Raw genomic sequence first — 22,820 nt, 5'->3', positions numbered from 1 at the left:
CCTGTTGCCTTTTGCACTGAATCCTCAGTGGGGCTTCACAATCTTCCCCTCCCCCAAATTTTTAAATTGTGGTAAAATACACGCAAGGCTTAGTATCTTAACTATTTTTACGTATACAGTTCAGTGGCATTAAATACATTCATAATGTTCTACACCTATCACCACTACCCATCTTTTTACCTTCCACAAATGAAATTCTATATCTATTCAACAAGATTCCCTGTTTTCCTCTCCTTGCAGTTCCTGTCCACCACTTTTCCTACTTTTTTTTTTTTTTTCCTTTGGTACTGGGGATTGAGCCCAGGGACATTCAACTACCGAGCCACATCCCCAGCCCTTTTTTATATTTTATTTAGAGACAGGGTCTCACTGAGTTGCTTAGGGCCTCACTAGATTGCCAAGGCTGTCTTGCCTCCTGAGCCACTGGGATTACAGGCCTGTGCCACTGTGCCTGGCTTTTTTTTTTTTTTTTTTTTTTTTTTTAGGTACCAGGAATTGAACCCAGGGGCCCTTAACCAATGGCCTGTGCCACCACTCTCTGCCTATTTTTTATTTTGAATTAGGGTCTCACTAAATTGCCCAAGCTATCCTTCAACTTGCAGTCCTTCTGCCTCAACCTCCTGAGTTATAGCAACCTCCTGGAATTATGCCTCACTGTACAGCCCCTTTTTCTACTTTCTGTCTCTAATTTTTGGCTGTTCCAAGTACTTCATATAAGTAGAATCATACAATATTTGTTTGTGACTGACTTATTTTATCTAATGCAATGTCCTCAAGGTTTATCCACAATATATCCTGTAACAGAATTTCCTTCCAGGCCAGTACAGTATTGTAGGTCTGTATTCCCAGAAGATTGAAGGTTGAGACAGGAGGATAGAAAGTTCAAAGCCAGCCTCTGCAATTCAGAGAGACACTAAGCAATTTAGTGAGACTCTGTCTCACAATAAAATACAAAACAAAGAGGCAGGGGATGTGGCTCAATGTAGGTGCTCCTGGGTTCAATGCCTGTTACCAAAAAAAGAAAAAAAGAATTTCCTTCCTTTTTTTAAAAAAATATATTTATTTTATTTATTTTTTTTTATGTGGTGCTGAGGATTGAACCCAGTGCCTCAACGCATGGGAGGCAAGCACTCAACCACTGAGCTACATACAACCCCAGCCCAGAATTTCCTTCCTTTTTAAGGCTGAATAATATATGGCCTCCCAGACTTTTGCATCATTTTTCCCCTATTTGTTGTGTATATTAGCCTTTCTATGTCCTGTATATGACACAATTAGGAATACTATATGTATTACTATACTAAGTTATATTCATGATGGAGATTTATAATTTGTTTTTAATTTGCAGCTTTTTTCAAGGAGCAAACCTCCAAAGGGCCTGTATGTTTATGGAGATGTTGGTAAGTGTTAAAATAAGTTTTGGGTGGGCCAGTTGGAAAGTTTTACAGGTTTTGTTCAGGGATAACTTTAATTTCCATCCCTTAATCCACTACCAGCAAGGAACAAGATGAGGGGGTGAAGCAAGGGAGGGAGAAGGGGGAAGAGGGCAGGTGACTCAGCTTTCACCCTTTCTTCTCTCTGCATTTGGCTATAATTTAAGTCAGTATTAGACTATGTTAGGATGGAAAAATTATATAATGCATAAAGTGAGTAATTCTCAGGGAAGGAAATCATCTGTGGATAGTTTATTAGATAAATTAAGATCTATTACACAGTGCTGCTTGACTCAGTTTAATTCTTTTAAAAAAATAAACTGTTATTTTCTATTTAATTTCCACTCATATTTCTATTTATTCTCTAAGCCCTTAGATTAATAACTTAGTTATTATTATCTTTTGTTTTGAGGTGGGGAGTCTCATTATATTGCCCAGGCTGGCCTTGAACTCCTGGGCTCAAACTATCTTCCTGCCTCCACCTCCCAAGTGCTGAGACTATTAGTGTGTGCCAATGCACCAGGCAATTATCTTTAATTTAGTTGGTAGATACTCTTAATGTATGAGTGATAACATTTCCTTGGTCTCCTAGTACTATCCCTTGGGCACAGACTCACATTTTGATGGAAACATTCTTTTTTTTAAAATATTTATTTATTTTTTAAAAGTTTTTCGAGGACACAACATCTTTTGTTTGTATGTGGTGCTGAGGATCGAACCCAGGCCGCACACATGCCAGGCGAGCACGCTACCACTTGAGCCACATCCCCAGCCCTGGTGGAAACATTCTGAGTGGTCACTTTCTAGATTTTCCTACTTAGTTCATGTCTTGTTCCTGAGGTCTTCCTTGACCTCATTCTTGCTGAAATTCTTTATTCCCTGGTTTCCATCTCTTTCAAATGAATCTTTTCTTGTAGCCCTAAACCTCTCCCTGGTTTCCCACATCCACTGATGTCAGGAAGGTGGCTCCCACTTCTCTTAGTTCTGTTGCCTTCTAACTTGTCAGTTATTTCTTTTATTTCACATTTACCACTCAAATTTACATGGGAGGAGCTCAGTTTTGGACCTAGATTAATAAACACTCTCCGGGCTCCCCTTAGAGCCATAATATATTTGCGTTATGAGGGAATGCTGGCAGGGGTTATCTTCTTAGTAAAAAATTTAGAACAAGAAAAAAAAATAGTTACAGTGAATGAATAAATAGTTACAGTGTATTAAAAATAAAACTTCTTTTTTGTCTTATTTGGATTACCTTTACACACCCATTTTGCATTTATAAAATTCAAGTTCTTAAATGTTACAGATTTAAAAAATATTAAAGGAGCTCAAATTCTATTCTGCTTTATTCTATTATGTAAGAAAGCTCTATTCTTTTTTCTTAGTTCGTTGGCTAGTTGGAATTTTTGAGATTTATGTGTACTTAATTTTTGTGTGTGTGTGTGTGTGCTGGGGGTTGAACCCAGCACCTCATATATACTAGGCAAGCCCTCTACCCCAAGCTATATGCCAGGCCCTCACATATACTTATACATTTTATTTATAACCAAATGATTAGTCAGTTTTATGTACCTATATATTTGGGTACCTCTATCAAATCTCATTCTGTTGTTAACTCTCATTTTAGCTTCCTGAGAATATTTTACTTCCTCTACCTTCATCTTCTTGTTTCAGTCATTGTGAAAATCAACATCTTTGTTTCTCCCATTACCTTAATCACTTAATTTTAGTGGAGATGGTTAGTAAAATAACAACTGCTTTCACTTCTGTAAAAGGACTTATTTTAAAAAATCTCATAAAAATTGTTGGATTTTATTTTGGAAAATACAGCCATATTCTAATGAATTGAAGAGTAATACAGCACAAGTAATTCATATGAATTCTTGAAAAAGTTAGAAAAGATGTAATATCATAGGGTGTTCACAAAGTAGGCTGGATGAATGGCAATATTTGGGTAGAGGTTTAGAATATAGAGAGAAGAGAAAGTAGTTCTGAAATAGGAAGTGAGATGAACATTTTGGTGGCTAAAATCAGTTTAGAATATATACAATGTAGGTTATAAAAAAGTCAAGTTTTCATTTTAAGGGCTTTCTGGTTGAGAGAGAATAGTCTCAGAATGCCATCACAAGCTCTTGTTTTTTAAATTTTGCCTTTTTTGGACTTGGGAAACAGGTACTAAACTCTAAGGAGACTTAATGGGAAAGAAGATATTTGCTTCCCAGCACCTACTTCCAACCCCTCATTCTTGTACTGGGTTTGTGCTCTGACATGCCCACTTCACTCTACTCTCTTCTCTTAGATGGGTCCAGATGATTGAGTCAGATGGACCCTGAATTCGGGGAACTTCTGCAGAGTTGATGTATAAATTGGAGGGATTAACATGGTTCAGTCTTGAAAAGAAATATTTTCATTAATAGAATGTTCACCCCATCTCATACTGAAGCTGAAAGTTTCTGTTGTAGAACTGAGCCGCTTCATTGTTGTTCGACAGCTTTTTTTTTTTTTTTTTTTTCATGGCTTCAGGGCTTGACTGGCAGACTACAGCAGTGATCACAGGTTAACAATTTCTCTGGTATATTAGACTAGAATCAAAGTACACTTTGGTTTTTAGTCTATTTTTTTCTCTCTTTTTGTTTAGACTTCCCTGTTTGACATTGATACTGGGCTCTCAATTTCACCAGTTGAAAGATTTTTAAGGTTAGGAGTAGGGAAGCATAGTCCTTCCGTGCCTGGAGGTGGTGATGGAAGGCACACCACTTCCTGCTACTTCTGCAGGGGGAATGGTTGTAAAAAGGGACCGCTAGGGGGTGCGCTCGAGTAGTCATTTTTGGCTTCCCGATTAAGGACTTGGATGTTTCAATTTAGTTTCAGGTTTTACAAATTAATCCCCTAGAAAGAATCTTCTGTAGAGAAAAGCCTAAGGCTTTATTTAGGATTCTGTATAGACCAAACCAAAATTGTTAAATAGGTGAAATTTAGTGTTGGTTTCCTCCCCATTCTAGATGGTCTCTTGACCATGTTCTGCCCATCTCTTGACAAATGTTATTGAGCATTTGCCTTGTGCCAGGCCGTGTGTTGCTTCTGGAATTGTAATGGCGAATAAAAGAAGGTCTAGACTTTGTTCACTTAAAGAGCTTAGAAACTGCAGGGGGCGGAGACACAGGTGAGGCAGAAGGATCACAAGTTTTGAAGGTCAACCTCAGCAATTTGGAGAGACTGCAATTTAGTGAGATCCTATCAAACAAATAAACAAACAAACAAATAAATAAATAAAACAAAAGAAGCCTACAAACTGGTGCAATGACCTTGAAACATTTTTGAACATGACCCACAGTAAGAAATATATTTTATACATTCTGACCTACTGTATGATGAATGTATATATATACTTGTTTCTGAAAAGATTATTTCACAGAAGAAATATGATGCATTTGGATATTTTCTTTTCTATTTCACGACAAAGCAATTTTGGTGTAGTGGCAGTTTGAAAAGCCAGGGTCTAGTGACTTTAGTATCTATCACTTTATGCTGGTGTATGCATATCTCACTACTGCAGGTATGGACACTTCTCATGGCTCTTCTTTAGGTCACAGCTTTCTCCTCTACTACACTAATGTAATTGAACTTAATTATCCCAGCCTTCTAGCAAAAAGTCTGACCCACTTCTAAACTATTTTAATCTAAACTAGTCTAAACTGCTTGCCAAATGGGTACCATTGAATTAATAGGTTAATGGGTACCATTGGATTAATAGGTTACCTCTGCAGATCATGTGCATTTTAAGGAGATCTTCTAACGGGGTTTCACTGAAAACTTTGATGTATCCATTGAACAATTACCCTAAGTCTACCTTTAATTTTCCCCTACCATCTAGATCCTGGAAATCAACATTTTACTTTTGTCTTTGAGTGACCACTCTAGGTTCCTTGTATAAGAGCAGTCATGCTATTTTCTATTTGTCATTTTGTGCCTGGTTTATTTTACTTAACAAACATTCTTCAAGATTCATCTATGTTATAGCATACATCAGAATTTTCCTTTTAAGGCTGAATGACACTCTTATTTTATGAATATACTACATTTTGCTCATTCATTTGTCCATTATTAGGATATTTTGGATTGTTTAATCTTTTGGCTATTGTGACTTATGCTATGAACATTAATGCATAAGTATTTGTTTGAATCCCATATGCATATTGGGTTTAATATTATGAGTAACTGCCATTCTGTTTTCCACAGCAGCAACACCATCATCATTCCCTCAAGCAAGGCCCAGGATTCCCTTTTTTTTTTTACTGGAAATTGAACCCAGGGGTGCTTAGCCACTGAGCCACATCCCTAGCCCATTTTAATTTTTTAAATTTTGAAGCAGGGTCTTGCTAAGTTTCTTAGGGCCTTGCTAAGTTGCTGAGGCTGGCTTTCTGGCTTTGAATTTGAGATCTTCCTGCCTCAGCCCCCAGAGTTGCTAGGATAACAGGCATGCACTACCATACCTGGCTAGGATTCCAATTTTTATATTTTATATAAATATTTTATATTTTCTCACCAACTTGTTATTTTTTGATAATAGTTATTCCAATGTATGTTAAATGGTATCTTGTTGATGTTTTGATTTGCTTTACATTAATGATTAGTAATGTAGGGTATCTTTTCAATGACTGTTCTTTTATATTTATCCTTTGTCAGGTGGGGAAGTCTGCTTCTTCTAGTTTGCAGAGTTTTTATCCCAAATGTGTGCTAAGTTTGTTAAATATTTTTCAAATGTTGTGATGGTAACATCAGAAAGGGTTTTCTCCTTTATTCTCTTAATATGATGAATGACACTGATTTTTAAGGTTAAGTCATTTTTTTAAGAGAGAGAGAGAGAGAGAATTTTTTAATATTTATTTTTTATTTTTCCGCGGACACAACATCTTTGTATGTGGTGCTGAGGATTGAACCCGGGCTGCACGCATGCCAGGCGAGTGCGCTACCGCTTGAGCCACATCCCCAGCCCTTAAGGTTAAGCCATTCTTACATTTCTGACATAAATCTCATTTGATAATGGTGTACTATCCTTTTTGTATATTGTTGGTCTCATGAAATGAACAGGGAAGTGTTTCTTCCTCTATTTTTGGAAGGTTTGTGTAAGATTGGCATTATTTAATTTTAACATATTTGATAGTTTTCGCTAGTGAAGCCATTTGAGTCTGGAGTATTTTTTTGTGATAAAATTATTAACCATAAATTTAATTGCTTTAATAAATGTGAAGTTAATTAGATTTTCTATCTTTTATTCCAGTTTTGCCATTTTATGTCTTTAAAGAAATTTACTCCTTTATCTAAGTTGAATTTATTGACAGAAAATTATTTATAATACTTTCTTATTATGCTTAACATCTTTAGGAACTATAGTGATACTGTCTTTCATTCTTGATACTGTTAAATTTGTGTTTCAGGTCTTTTTTTCTTGGGTAGTTCAGCGAGGGTTTTGCCAATTATTTTTGATGTTTTCAAAGGATCAGGTTTTGGTTTTGTTGATTTCTCTATTGTTTTGTTTTTAGTATATTGATTTCTGCTTTTTTAAAAAATATTTTTTAGTTGTACATGGATGCAGTATCTTTATTTTGTTTATTTACTTTTATGTGGTGCTGAGGCTCAAACCTAGTGCGTCACACGTGGGAGGCAAGTGCTTTCCTGCTGACACACCCCAGCCACCAATTTCTGTTTTTTATTATTCCTTTTTTGTTTTTCTTCTCTCTACTTGTATTTGGGATTAAACCCAGAGCCTTATGCAAGCCCAGGAAGCTAGGCAAGCCTGAGCTATACCCTTAACTCCATTTTGAAACAGGAGATTGCTTAGTTGCCAGGCTGGCCTCAAAATTGTGATCCTCCTGCCTCAGCCTCCCTAATAACTGTGATACTACTTTGGGATTTATTTGCTGTCTTTTTTAATTTCCTAAGGTAGAAACTTAAATGATTGATTTTAAAATCTTATTTGCTAATATGAGCATTTATTGTATTTTATTTTGGTACCCAGGGTATTCCACCATTAGCTATAACCCTAGACCTTTTTATTTTTATTTTTATTTTTTTTTTCAGAGAAGGTTTTGCTAAGTTGCCCAGGCTGGCCTTGAACTTTTGATCCTATCTGGGATTACAGGTGTGTGCTACTGTACCCAGATTTCTTTTCATTTTATCGCTTTTAACTTATCTGTATGAGTGTCTTATAGAGATTATATAAATAATTTTTTTTTTTTGCCCATCAATGTTAGCCTTTTTATTGAATTATTTGGCCCACTTGAACTTATCAGCATAGTAGAATTTAAGGCTACCTTCTTCCATTTGTATGTTTTTTCTACCTTTTTTGTTCTCAGTTTAATTTTTTAAAAAATTTTTCTGCGTTACTTACATGATTTGCTTGTTTTTTATATCTTTATTATTCATATTTTTATTGTTTGATTCTTTTGTTGGTTTCTGTAAAGTTTAAAATATGCACTTTAATTATATTGTATCCTTTCTCCAAGTTATGCTATCTAGAGCTTTATAACAGTATTCTTTTATTTCTCTCACCAATTAAATAACATTTATGCTATTATCATAGACTATACTTCTATGTGGATTACTAAATCTATAATACATTGTTAATGTTATTTAAATAGCTAATTACTGTCTAAAGAAATGTAAAAATGATAAAACAAATATTTACCCATGTATTTATCATTTCTTGCATTCTTCATTTCTTTGTAGTGCTTACTTTCCATCTGGTATCACTTTTTCTTCAGCCTAAAGAATACTTTGTCTCATTTTTTATTATATACTTGATATTGTAAATATTAACTTGATGAGGATGTGGATTTAGTTTTCTTCTTTAATGTGGGTTAGATTTTAGAGGGTTACTTATATGCCAGTTTGATTTGTTCAAATTCAGTCCCTTTCTTCATTCTCTTTCTGTCTTTTTTTCCCTTAGTGTTGATTATATTCTTTTTTGGGGGGCAGTACTGGGGATTGAACTCAGGGGCACTCAGCCACTGAGCCACATCCCCAGCCCTATTTTGTATTTTATTTAGAGACAAGGTCTCACTGAGTTGCTTAGCGCCTCACTTTTGCTGAGGCTGGCTTTGAATTCATGATCCTCCTGCCTCAGCTTCCCCAGCTCCTGAGATTATAGGTATGATTTTGATGTTGTAGGAAAGATGTCTTCTGGTATTTTATAGATTGCTTTCTTTCTTTTTAAGTTTTTTTTAGTTGTCAATGGACCTTTTTTTTTTTTTAAATATGTGGTGCTGAGAAACCCAGGGCATCACATGTACTAGGCAAGTGCTCTACCACTGAGCCAAACCCCAGCCCTAGATTGCTTTCTTGAAAGGAAGAAGAACAACTCTCATTCTCAGAATCCATACTAATCCCCTAATGAATGCTGAGTTAAAAGAGTCACATGCCCACAATTGTGCCATCCATACAGTGCAAAGGGTGATGGGTATTTCAGTGGATCCACCCTGTGATTGACGCTGTCACCAAAGGGGCAGTCTCAGAAAGAATCGATTTAGAACAGACAGGGAGAGGGGGAAAAAAGGGACAAGAAAAGAACATAAAGTCCATTGTAGTTTCTAAGATAAGATAATATATATATATATATATATATATATGTATATATATATACACATATATATGCATATATATTATATATATTAAATATATAAATGTAATAAGGTCTGTATAAATAAAGATATCTGCATCTTTATATATATTAAAATCTCAGGTTCTACAGAGTGGTAGGTTTTGTTAATTTTGTTCACTATCATAAAGCACTTAAAACAGTATCTTACACATTATAGGCATTCAGTAAAAGTATATTGATTAAATGAATAAAAGAACACTAATTTTACTTATGGTGACTTTTGAAATTCAAGAGGTCAAAATTCATGTAGCCTAGTCAATCAATCTTTCCCTTTATGACTTTTTCCCCTTTTTGGGGAGTGGGTGGTGGTTCTGAGGTTTGAACCCAGGGCCTTTTGTTTGCTAAGTATGTGTTCTATCACTGAGCTACATTCCCAGCTCCCTCTAATTTCTTCTTTTGCTTTTATCTCCAGAAACTTTACATAATGACCTTATTGTATATAAAGCCCATTTTTTTAAAAAGCACAAATGTTAAGTTCAAATATATACATTATTCACACTTTTGGCTAGATAATTCATAAATATTTTTCTGGATCTAGAAGTATCCTATGCTGAATGCAGCAGAACTTGAAAGTTATTACTCCTTGGTAAATGTAATGATTAAAAATCTGCTGCCATTCTTTCCATTAAGAGATGCTGTATTGAATATTTTCGCAAAAAATTACTTTTCAATCTAAGTGGCCTCTTTACTAAAAATTCATTTGGGAATTGTATTTTCATATAAAAAAAAAATTCTGGCACTGAGATGGCATGTGCTGAGAATCATCTTGTGGAACAGAGGAAACACCCAAAGGATGAGAGTCAGATCTTCTTCCTTCCTGAGCTGTTTTTGATTTTTTGGTAATTGCAGCTCCTAATAGGAGAGCCTGGGTACTGTGGGGTACAGGAAGCAGGTAGGATGAGACATAGAGCTAGCACATTTTGGCCTGGCCTTCTGAGGAGTGCTAGAATATGAATTTGGACACTGCCACTGTCCCCAGAGCACTGGGTTTTCTGTGAGGGAATAAGGCTTTTTGTGCATGCTTGTGTTCACAAGTGCTCAGACTGATGACTATTCTATTTCTAATACAATTGTAGTGATGAAAAGTTTCAGTGTTGAAAATGAGATAATTTAATTATAAGGATTGACTATCGGAATTTCTTAAGTAGGCCTCATTTTGAAATTCCCAGTTTTTTAAAGAGGGAAGTATTGTAATTGACTATTCTTTAGCTCTAATCTATCTCTGTTATTTATTTTCAATATTTGTGTTGGGTACTGATCTTTCTTTTTCACCTTTCTCCTCTTAATTTTTCTTTTTTTTTTTTTTTGTTTCTGAATTTTCCCCCAGTGTCTGGAAAAGTTCCTTATACATAGTAATAATACAATAATTAATTAATTATTTTATTTGTACTAATGTCTTTTGAAAGAGAAGACTGAAGTTTAATCTGTTAATCTTGCCAGGTTATGAACATAGTTCTCTAGGGAAAATTGCCCCTGAAGTGTTGACTAAATGTTATATTTCCTAAAAGCAAGATTATAATTGAAAAAAGTATTATCTACATTTTTTCCCTTGGCTAGTTTAACATATAAAGTGAACAGCCCCCTCTATAAAAGTAACACAGTCTTCAGCTTTCCATAGGAGTGTGGCTTCATTATCTCAAACCTAATGAACAATCATTACAGCAATCAGCACATACTGTTTTAATAGTATTCTTTAAAAAGATTTTTTTTTTTTTATTTTGAAGGTACAGGAAAAACAATGGTGATGGACATGTTTTATGCTTATGTGGAAATGAAGAGGAAAAAACGGGTCCATTTTCATGGTTTCATGTTAGATGTGCACAAAAGTAAGTCAAGCCGAGTGATTTTTCAGTGGGCATACTCTAACAATAGTTTTCTTAAGTGAATAACACTCTTAAAAAATTAGATATTTGCCTGAAGCAAGGTTTTATTTGGTTTCATTTTTTGTGTGTGTGCTATATTGAAACAGTACTGAATCTGGAGTTGGCTTTTTAAAAAAAAATTTAAATTTTTTTTCTAATTAGTTATACATGATAGTAGACTATATTTTGACATATTATACATATATGGAGTATCACTTCTCATTCTTCTGGTTGTACATCAAGTAGAATTACATTGGACATGTAATCATATAGGCACGTAGGATAGTAATGTGCGATTCATTCTACTATCTTTCCTACTCCCATTCCCTCTCTCTTCCCTTCATTCCCCTTTGACTAATCCAAAGTACTTCTATTCTACTCTAACTGCCCCCTCCTTATTGGAATTAGCATCTGCATATCAGAGAAAACATTTAGCCTTTGGTTTTTTGGAATTGGCTTATTTCACTTAGCATGATATTTATTCTTCAGCTCCATCCATTTACTGGCAAATGGCATATTTCATTCTTCTTTAAGCCTGAGTGGAGTTGGTTCTTAAAGTGAATTCAGTATTTTCCAGTTAGAGAACAAAGGTTAATAAATGAAGATCAGACATTTTCTGTTTCTACTAAACATTGATTAAAAAAATGTTTCAACACACCTGTTTCAAGAAGTTATTATTATTATTACTATTTTGATGAGTTCCTTTACTCTGTGTTATCTCAGCAAGAGGCATTCAGTTTGTATTTTTAGAACCCAGGGCCTCACACGTGCTAGGTGAGTGCTCTACTGCTGAGCCACAACCCCAGCCCTCTCTAATTCTTTTAGCACTTAGTATGGTGCGATTAATGAAGTGGGACTCATGTTAGTGCCTTAGGTCAGAGACAAGGGAGTATTCTGATTAGATTTGCTAGATATAACTTATACTCCTTGGGTAGGATCACAGCCTCCATCACTGAAATCCTCAGGATTGAGATCAATTTGTTGATCCATTTGGTTACCTATCATTTTGTCATCTCTGAATGATTAAAGAATGGAGATGGAATGACCTTGAAATTTTCTTACTACTTTAAGGCTATAATAATCTTTCAACAATTTATTTTGGGGTGGAGAAAATGCAACCAATTTTTTTTTAAAGAAAATATATATTAATATGTGTATATGTATATATAAGTTGTAGATGGACATAATACCTTTCTTTCTTTCTTTCTTTATTTATTTTTATGTGGTGCTGAGGATTGAACCCAGTGCCTCAGATGTCCTAGGCAAGTGCTCTACCACTGAGCCACAAACTAAGCCCCAATGCAACCAATCTTAATAATCAAATTTGATCTGCCAGACATGGTGGTGCATGTCTATAATCCCAGTGACTTGGAAGGCTGAGGCAAGAGGGGACTGTAAATTGGAGGCTAGCCAGGGCAATTTAGGAAAATCCTGTCTCAAAATAAAAAATGAAAAGTTCAGGGAATTTAGCTTAGTCATAAAGCGTCCCTAGTACCACCAAAAAAAATTTGATTTATGTTTTTTAAATTTAATTTATTCCACATTAAAGTTTCATAGCCAGGCACAGTGGTGCATGCCTATAATCCCAGCAGCCTCAGCAACAGCGAGGCTCTAAGCAACTTAGTGAGACCCTGTCTCTAAGTAAAATACAAAATAGAGCTAGGGATGTGATGTGGCTCAGTGGCCAAGTGCCCCTAAATGCAATCCTCGGTACCCCCAAATAGTTTTATCTAGTGATTTAAAAATGTGATAATTGTTCACAGTGTACTATTAATGTAATATTTGGTCTGTATTTTATTTTATCCATTTAAGGAATACACTGCCTTAAAAAGAATTTGCCAAAAAGGAAACAAGGATTCATGACTAAATCATATGACCCAATCGCTCCCATAGCTGAAGAAATCAGTCATGAAGCCTGTCTCTTGTGTTTTGATGAATTTCAGGTAAAGTAGAAATTTTTCATAAATGGAGAATGGTACATATTCTCTTTTCTGTCTTATTTGGGGGTTTTACTGTCTTATTTGGGCGTTGGTACACCATGGTCCACACAGGACAAGTCTGACTTATTTGCTTCACTTGCTTCTCTATGGCATCTGCTTCTCTGTAGCCCATGAGAAAAGATTCATTCTTATCCCGCCCCACTCCCTCTCCCACCTTCTCTCTTCCTCTCTTCCTTTCTCTTTCTACCTGCACGTGCACATCTACTTTTTTTTTTCAGTTCTAGGGATTGATCCCAGGGCTTCATGCATGCTAGGGAAGTGCTGCTCTACCACTGAGCTACATCCTAAAACCCTAATTTTTAATTTTAAATTAATTTATTTAAAAAGTATTTTGAGCCTGATTTGATGGCACATGCCTGTAATCCTAGTGGCTCTGGAGGCTGAAGTAGGAGGATCTCAAGTTCAAAGCCAGTCTCAGCAATGTAAAAACCCTGTCTCTAAATAAAGAATAAAAAGTGTTGGGGATGTGGCTCAGTAGTAGAGTGCCTCTGGGTTCAATCCCTGGTACCAACAAAAAAATATACCCAATTTTACTAAAATGATTCATGGTTTTAAATGTGTTTCTGCATTTTTATTTCACTGAATTCTATAAACTAGTTATTATTTTCCCTACATAGAGGTGAGGAATCTAAAGGCACTGGAATTTCCTAGGTCTCATGAAAGCATCATTAACTTTAACTATAACCATGAGAATTTCAAAATATTCAGAGAAATGATTTGCATGTTTCTATGGCATGAAGGACTTTGAAAGGCAAGACTAAGGAGTTAGGGAACTATAAAACTTTGGATATGCAAAAGCCCATGATCCTGAAGAAGATAGAGAACAAGCAGGGCCACTTTACCCATTAGGTACCATGATTCTTTTAGGAACTAATGAAAGTTGATTTGATTTATTTTAAAATTTGAAGAAATAAGTGAATATGCAGTAATGAGCCAGGCTTTGTGTGTCTATATCTGTATTCTATTTGTTTTTATACTAACATAAATTATATATACACTTATATTTTTATTGAGGAAGGAGCTCATGAAGGTAAAAGTTCCTAGAGTTTCCCTAAAGTCATAATGCCTCCCTGATAATGAAGTCCTAACAAAAACTTACCCTTGCCCTGGGTGTTCTCCAGTGCGTTCAGATTTCAAAAGGGTGATTTATTTCTGGGACAAAGGAATCAAAAGTAACTATCAGGATAGTAATGTTCCAAATGGGCCCAGTTTTCCACAGCAGTACAGGTAAGATAAAGGGTTTTTCAATTACGTATTAAGTATGAGGGAGATCCATGGGAGACAGGCCCTTAAAACGTTGCTTGCTAGCAGAGAGAAAGCAGAGGTTATGGAGGTGTCTGTTTTGCCTATGCCATCCAGACTTGGCTTGATATTTTTTCACTTGTTTACTCTTTCATCCAGGTTACCTTAAAGAACCTTATTCCATATCACCAGACTCTGTCTGTCCCATAGCTAAATGGACTAGGCCTGGACATCTGATCTATTCATTGTCCATAAGCTTGTCAGCAACCTTGGACTTCTGTGGTGTGGCCTGGGGAATGGTCCAGTTATATCTTCTTTTTCATAAATTTGAGCTAATTGGCACATAGGGAAGTTCCTGTTTAGTAATGAGACAGGAACAAAGAGACATAGAAAGAAACTGAATCACATTAAGGGAAGGAGACTAGTGCTGCCTGGACAGCTGCAGAGCTCTCCAGAGCATCTCCAATCCTAACCCTGTCCTCTGCTCTAGTTCCCATGAGGTGCCATTAGTGCTGTCCCCACCTGGGAGCCTCTTATGCCTTTAGCTGGTTCTCATGTGCCTATTTCTTGCAAACAGAATTTTGATGAGAACTGAATTCTTCACTTGTATTTTGCTCCTATTTCTATGTCACAGGGATTTCCCTCTGATCTGTAAAAGATAGTATAAACATTGGTAAGAAGTATTGTGAGGAAATGTCATCTTCCTTAATATAAAAATCTGTTGCTTCAGGAGAACTAAAGCCCAAGTCAGATCTTAAGGGAAAGAGGCTAGTGCTGCCTTGACAACTGCAGACTCTGCAGAGCTCCCCATATTTTTCTTTCTTTCTTTTCTTTTTTTTTTTTTGTACCAGAATTGAATTCAGGGGCATTCAACCACTGAGCCACATCCCCAGCCCTATTTTGTATTCTCTTTAGAGACAGGGTCTCACTGAGTTGCTTAGTACCTTGCTTTTGCTGAGGCTGGCTTTGAGCTCACGATCCTCCTACCTCAGCCTCCTGAGCTGCTGGGATTACAGGCATGTCTACTGCACCCGGCAAAGCTCCCTCTATTTCTGATGCAACAGATTTTATATTAATAAGGGTGACATTTCCTTACCATACTTCTTACCAATGTTTATACTATCTTTTACAGAATATAGGGAAATCTCTGTGAACTAAGCCCAAGAATAGCAAAGATGAGGCACGCTTTTGGCTGCAAGTTAACAGAACAGGCAAGGGCTTATACTCGAAAGGGCTTATACTCTAAGCGGCGAATATGTTAGTGTCATTTCTCTAGCTCAAATGCTATTTTTTTCTCTGACCTTATCTTCCATATGTGCAGCCCTACTCATTGCTCCCTATTGTTCCCAGTCCTATTTTCTTCATAGGTGGGAACCACAGTTAATAGTTGGATGTTATATCAAATACTTTTTTCCCAGAAGGGCTGGAGACAAAATATGCAGAGATAACAAAACAAGACTAAATACAAATTGATTCCTTCTATTCAATCCCCAATTTAGTGTAGCATTCTAGTGTGTTAGAATTGACCACATGGGAGATCCTCCCTTGAGCACGATTGACCTTGATATCCTAGAATGAAAAATGCTGATAGCTTGGCTTTTTTAAAAATCTCCTATATAATTCCAAACTTGAATTTTGTATGCCTGGCCATGGCTGTGATGCTAGAAGCTTGACCTTGTGTTCTTCTCCCTGTTGTTTCAGGGAAAAATCTAGCTTGGGGTAACTCCTGGTTCTTCAGGGTGCAAGGTGCATATTCAGTGTGCCATAACAATAGCAAATAAGTTAAAAGATTTATTACTTCTATATCCTGGTCAGAGAGGGTACCATGAAGAACCAAGAGGTGGGGGAGGAGGGGGCAAGTGAGAGTGAACATGGCAACTAGAAGTATATAGGGGAGTGAAATGGGGGTTGTTTTTAAGTTTGAGGGCAAAAGTCTGAATGGTCATATAAAGCAAGGAGTTGGGTTTGGGAAACCCACTTTTTTTTTTTGGGCGCGGGGAGATATGGAGTCTTCCTATGCTGCCCAGGCTGGTCCTGAACTATTGGGCTCAAGTAATCCTCCCTCCTCAACCTCCCATATAGCTGGGACTACAGGTCCCGCCCATGCTCAGCTTAGCCCAGTTTTCTAGATAGGAGAAATACTTGCAGTGAACCTCTGGCCACAGGCTTGAGCTGTTTGTGTGTGGTATTCTAATGCCCAGCCAGCAACCTTTGTTTTATCCCGTTATACTCCCACATAGCTGGTAAGAATAGCTACATCACTTCTTCACATCTTTGCTTAGTTATCTTCTTCTTAATGAGACCTATTTTTTTTTTGGTACAGGGATTGAACCCAGGAGTGCTTAACTACTGAGCCATATCCTGACTATTTTTATATTTTACTTAGAGATAGGGTCTCATTAAGTTGCTTAGGGCCAGCCAGGCACAGTGGTGCACACCTATAATCCCAGTGGCTCAGGAGGCTGAAGCAGGAGGATCATGAGTTGAAAGCCAGCCTCAGCAAAAGTAAGGCTCTAAACAACTCAGTGAGATTCTGTCTCTAAATAGAATACAAAATGGGGTTGGGGATGTGGCTCAGTGGTTGAGTGACCCTGAGTTTAATCTCCAATACCTCCACCAAAAAAATTGCTTAGGGCCTTGTTAAATTGCTGAGGCTGTCTTTGAACTTGCAATCTTCTGTCTCAGCCTCCTGAGCCACTGGGATTACAGGTGTAGGCCTGTGTTCTTCTCCCTGTTGTTTCAGGGAAAAATCTGAATAATAAAGCTTATGCTAAAACCCTATTTAAAGTTGAAGTTTGTGTCAAGTGCAGTGGTGCACGCCCTTATCCCAGGTATTCAGGAGACTGAGGCAAGAGGATCGCTAAGTTCAAGGTGAGCCTGAGCAGCTTAGCAAGACCCATGTCTCAATAAAATATAAAAAGGGCTGGGGATGTAGTGCAGTGGTAGAGCCCCTTTACCCACCTCTGCACTTCTGAAGCCCCTTACCCTCCTTTTCTCCCATGACACTTATCACCTTCTAACACATAATTTGCTTATTATGTTTATTGTTTATCTGTATTCTTCTACAGAGTAGAAACTTGAATGTATGGATCTTTATTTTATTAACTGATGTATCTTAAGTGTCTAGAATAGTACCTGTGAATGAAGGAATAGATTCTAATAAATGAATCCTAGGACCAAATAATAACTATTGAAGTAATAGCCTTATGTGAGTTAATTAAGTCCCATTCCCCTTGCATATTATAGTGTTTATCAAGCAAAATCAGCATTTACAGAACCCAAGATATGCTACAAATTTAACCTACATTTTTCCTGTCAACATTCTGAATTATCTGAACATTTTTATCTAACATAGTAGATAAAAAATGATAATTCATTGTTTTAATTTATATTCATTTAGGTAGTTTAATAACTAGTTAAATTAATCTTTCATGAACTGTTTGAGGTATTTCCCATTTATTTATTGGAATGTACATTTCATCTATTACGTATATTCTTTCTATTTTTTTTATGTGTGTGGTGCTGGAGAGATTGAACCCAGGACCTCATGCATGCCAGGTACATGCTCTACTACTGAGCTACACCCCAACCCCTATTATTCTATGTATATTCTATACATATTCTATAATATATATATATTCAATAATGTATTCTAAATATTAGCTAGTGTTTAGTGAGTGCTTTCTATGTGCCTACTAATTACTGTCCTGTGCTATGTGTTATTTCATTACAGCTAACATTCTATACAACTGGACATAATTAATGTAAAATTTTATCAGCATACATACTATATAGGTAATGATAATAGGTAATAGTTAATATTTCTTGAAAGTTTAATATGTGTCTGATTACAATTTTGTAAGGTAGGTATTATTATTGCTTTCATTATTTTGATGAGGAAATGAAATTGAGGGTTCGAGAGGTTAATTTGACCATGGTCACATACCTGGTAACCAATTGTTTAAATCCAGCATTAGTACTCTTACTAGTATTAGTTATATTTTTCCTTTGTATTAAAAAATCTTAGATTATGTCTTTAAATATATAGACTGAGTGGGATTTTGGTAGATTTTCTAATGATAGAACCTAAAAATTATCCTTAAGCCTATTAAACCTAGTACAATACTTGCTGATATATTAGAAAAGATTTTTTAGGTGCTTTATTCTTGGCAACAGTATGTCTATAATCACCATTTTACATTTAAAATGGAATCATATTAGTGGTCTTGATTTTTAGCCAATTATTATTAGCCTTATGTGAGTTAATTAATATAATACTTATTTTACTAGGGAGAGGAATGAGAATTACTGCAGCTTAAAAACAAGGATATATATCCTTTTATTGTGCTCTTTAATTTAAGGAATTTTTAAGATCATGTTTTGGTTTGCATTTGGATTGCATTTGCTGAATGTATTCTTCATTAGCTTTATCGTCTTTGCTAAGTGTGGTGTTTCAGTTTTGCCTGTGGTATGACATGCACTATTCTTCGGTTGAGAAATGTGTCTACAGAGTTGTTTTTTATGTGTTTTAGTTGCAGAAATAAAATAATAGCTTGTGCTCAAAGTTTTCTTTAGGATCTTTATTATGTCCTCTTTGAATATTTATGTTACTTGTTAAACCATTTATAATTTCGAAGGTATCAGAATATTGAGGGAAACTGATTTTTTTTTTAAATTATGTCTTTGTGTTTCTTTTTAGGAAAACTGAATAGATGTTTTACTAATATGGTCCAAAAAAATTCTGATGAGAAGAATACATGCAAAATTCTCCTCTATAAGCTATCAATATCATTTAAAAAATAGTTTTAACTATTTTATAAAGCAGGAAAGCTATTAAAAACTGCTAATAAAAATAGTGCTTATTTTTGTGCTAATACTAATTACTGATAATGCATGCTTATGTTTGTCACTCATTACATGGCACTGTACCAATCAGTAGATGACTGAGACTCAAGCACTTACACATGTAAATTAAGCATTAGTTTTTTTTTTCTTTTTTACTTAAGTGAGTCATAATGGAAAGCAACTCTAGGTCATAAAAAAATCTCTTCTCTTTAATGCTAATGAAATGTCTCCACTCTCTATTAGCAGACTACCCTTATTGGTAATCTGTAGCCTTCTCTTTTGTTCCTGGTGGTAATGAAATGCTGGGTGCTGAAAATGCCAGCTCTCCAAGAATGTGGGGCCAATTGTCTTCTGTTCACTTATACTGTAAAATTACTGTTCCCCAGCAAAGCTGAACAAGTGCGGGGACAGATCAAAAGAGTATACATTGGCACTCAGCTACACCAAGTGACTCCTGCCTTATTAATTAGTCATAGCTTCTCCAAGTTTATTTACTCAGACAGGGCAAAGACATCCAGCAATATAAAAACAACAAAGTATAACTTGATCACAGCTTTCTACTATTTGCTTTTTTCAATTTTCAGCTTAAACCTTTGCACTGTGTTATAAGCTAAATGTCCTTTCACTTTTCTGAATCTTGGGGCACAAAGACTCCTTTTAATTTTTTTCTAAAACTGCGGTGTAGTTAAATGACTGTTTTTATTCTCTAAAATTGAGTAACCGTCAATTGATTTTTTTTTTTAAATGAATGTACTGGGAATCCAATTTTAAAAGTGCAGTTGCTACTAAAATTTGCAAGCTTGTTCTCTCCTCTCATCAGCAATGCCACTGGTGTTTAAGCATTTGAAAAGAACCTTCTCTGTGTTTTTGCGGGAGCAAAATTTGACAATGATCCTAAGCTCCAAATTAAATAATATCAGTCCCATTTTCCTTTTTGTTTAAATCACTTTTTTGAAGTTCCTGGAGTCTTTTAAATTTAAGAACTCTTCAGTATTTTAGTAATATGTTTTCACTATATAGCCTGAGACAGAATTTTTAAAAATATTTTCTTTAGTTGTTGATAGACCTTTATTTTATTTATTTATATTCGGTGCTGAGAATTGAACCCAATGCCTCACGTATGCCAGGCAAGTGTGCTATTGCTGAGCCCCAGCCCCAGCCCCAGCCCCAGAAAAAATTTTTTGTGCATGTCACAGTCATGGTTTTGTTTGGTTTAGTTCAGGTGGGAAAGAAATTACTAAACTTTTGAATAAGTTATCAACAATAAGGAGAAAGGTAATGTAGACCTGTACAACCCAGGTTGATACTAGTTGTGTTACAACTGTTTAGTTGGTAACTTTTAGTATTTAGTTGATCAAATTGAAAGAATTCCACTAGCTTCTATGTCCCCTAACAGGGTTTTAAAATAGTATTGTAATATATTTAGTGAGTATATATAAAGCAAGTTTTATTGAGACTATTGAATAATAATGTGCTATTAAAGAAAGATCAAAACATTTTTACACTGAGGATCTAAAACACAAGTTATATACTTAGGGGAAGTTGCAGTGATTAATATTTGCCTTCATTATACATTTGTTTTTAAATTCATCTTTCCTTTTTAATTGTTATATGTCTTTGTGAATTTTAAAAGCCGTTTAAAAAAGTTATCATTAAGCTAACTTTTTAATTGTGAATTTAAAAAATAATTTTAGAAAAAAACAGTAGTTATATTTCTTTGTAACCTAGCTTAGATAGGATAGTTTTATCTGCATTATACATTTCTAGTTTTGTCAGGAGTCATATTTTTAAAGCACTGTATTAACCGTTTTCTAGAAAGGGCTTTTTTTGGTAGAAGGAATATTTGTGTTTGCGAAGGTTAGCAGAGGCTGGCTGTGCTGGAAGTGACTGCAGTGCCTTTTGATTATTCATGGACAGTAATAGAAGGCACTTAAAAAGAACAATGAAATTGCTTATTTTTGTGATGGGCCATCTGTTGAATTGTTTTGTGCAACAATTGCACAATAGTATCTATGTCATATCATTCTATTTTCAACAGCAGCTGATTATGTCTCACTGGCTACTTGTCCTTATTTCTAAAGTCCCATGACCATTTAAAGTCACCTTTCCAGGGACCTTTGCCAGAAAGGTATTAGAAATCACAGCCTGGGCATTTTATTATTATTTTTCTCTTTTTTCACTCTTTCTCTCCTTTTTTGGGGGGTAGGGTGAGTGGCAGCAGGAGGGGGGTGTTGGTCGTGTTCTAATTAAATAGACTTCCTAAATGTTTAAGGACAATTATCCATGCTTTCCACCTGTAGTTCTATAAAAGAAGTTAACATAGAACCATTTGATAATTTGTGTTGAAATGATAGGCTTGCAAAGAAGGAAGAGTCAAGTTTAAAAGACTGTTATATAATCTTTCATGCTTTTAATTATCTACTTTTTTCCTCATGATGATAATTAGAATTTTTTTCTTGGAATTCACTTCCATCTTAAAAAAATGAACCATTAGCAAATTTGTTAGAGCAGAAGTGAAATTAAAATAAAACAAATGTGTTGTTGTCCATAGGTCACTGACATTGCTGATGCCATGATTTTGAAACAGCTTTTTGAAAATCTGTTCAAAAATGGGGTCGTTGTTGTGGCAACATCTAACAGACCACCGGAAGGTAAAAAAAAAAAAAATTATGCTAGTCTCATCCAATTATGTAGAAACTAACAAGCTTTTAAAAATCCATAATTTTGTACTAATTTTATTTTGTTAATAAATTTGATGACAGTGCTTATCATTAGTTTTATAATTGGCTTAATCTGAAAAATCAGTCTGTATTTATATTTGAAAAATGTTTGTATTCTAAGCAAGCTAAATCTGGGTGACCTCTCATTTAAGATAGACTTATTTTTTTCCTATTATATATGTCATATGTACGTATAAAAAAATACAAACCTTTCTAACTGCTTTTTCTGGGCCATAAAATAAACTCAGTGAAATGAAAGTTGAAAATCCTAAATGAATTTTAGAAAAAGGTGAAGTTTGATTGTATGAGTAGTTTTTAATACTTCATTTCTGTGTTTACTGTTTTTTTTGTGTGTGTGCGCAGTGCTGGGCCTCAATGGGGCCTGTGCATTCTAGGCAAGTGCTCTACCATTGAACTATACCCCCAGCCCAATTTATTATTTCTTAAAAGGCATTTGTACCTTATTAGGAAAATATTCAAGATAAAATATATGCAATAATTAGACACAAACAAGTTTAAAAATCTTGTCTCTTTCAGCCCATCATATGATCAGTTAAAGGTCTAAGGAACAAAAACTAATATTATGTGAGAGACTTAGCATTAATATCTTTTCTACCTGGAATGTTCTTCCCCCAGATATCTGCTAGGCTGATATCTTACCTCCTTCAAGTTTCTGCTCAAAATTTACTTTGCCAGTGCTCTCTGGACTTCTCTCCCTATTTGAATCTAAAAGTCCTTTTTTCCCTAATACTGCTTCCTCTTATCTGGCTTTGTATTTTTCCTGTGGCATTAGGGACCAGTTTTATAATTTATTTATTATATTTTTGGTTTATTGCCTGTCCCCTTCCAGGATGCATAAACTTTATGAGGATAGACATTTTTATCTCTTCATTTGGAAGTATTCTAAGCACTTATAATAGTACTTCACATGTAGATGAATTTCAGTAAATAATCTTAGAATGAATGAATGTTTTAAAAGGATCTCTCTGGTTTCAGTATGGAGAATAGACTGTGGAGTTGAGGTCTCAAGGTTGAAAGTAAGGAGACCATTTAAAAGACCA

The 22,820-nt window shown here is 35.4% G+C and overlaps 1 protein-coding gene across 1 annotated transcript in view; it reads left to right on the top strand.

Moving 5' to 3' along the window:
- Afg1l (AFG1 like ATPase) overlaps positions 1-22,820 on the top strand; it is a 212,338-nt gene that overhangs the window by 70,127 nt on the left and 119,391 nt on the right. The window contains exons 3-6 of the mRNA XM_071613152.1: positions 1,349-1,400; positions 10,815-10,916; positions 12,765-12,895; positions 21,591-21,690. Coding sequence (XP_071469253.1) covers positions 1,349-1,400; positions 10,815-10,916; positions 12,765-12,895; positions 21,591-21,690 — 385 coding nt within the window. The remainder of the gene's footprint in view (positions 1-1,348; positions 1,401-10,814; positions 10,917-12,764; positions 12,896-21,590; positions 21,691-22,820) is intronic.

The sequence above is a fragment of the Marmota flaviventris genome, chromosome 6 (genome assembly GCF_047511675.1).
Source record: "Marmota flaviventris isolate mMarFla1 chromosome 6, mMarFla1.hap1, whole genome shotgun sequence".
NCBI classification, from domain to species: domain Eukaryota; kingdom Metazoa; phylum Chordata; class Mammalia; order Rodentia; family Sciuridae; genus Marmota; species Marmota flaviventris.
Note: the sequence above shows the minus strand (reverse complement) of the source record. Positions and strands in the feature narration are given on the sequence as shown.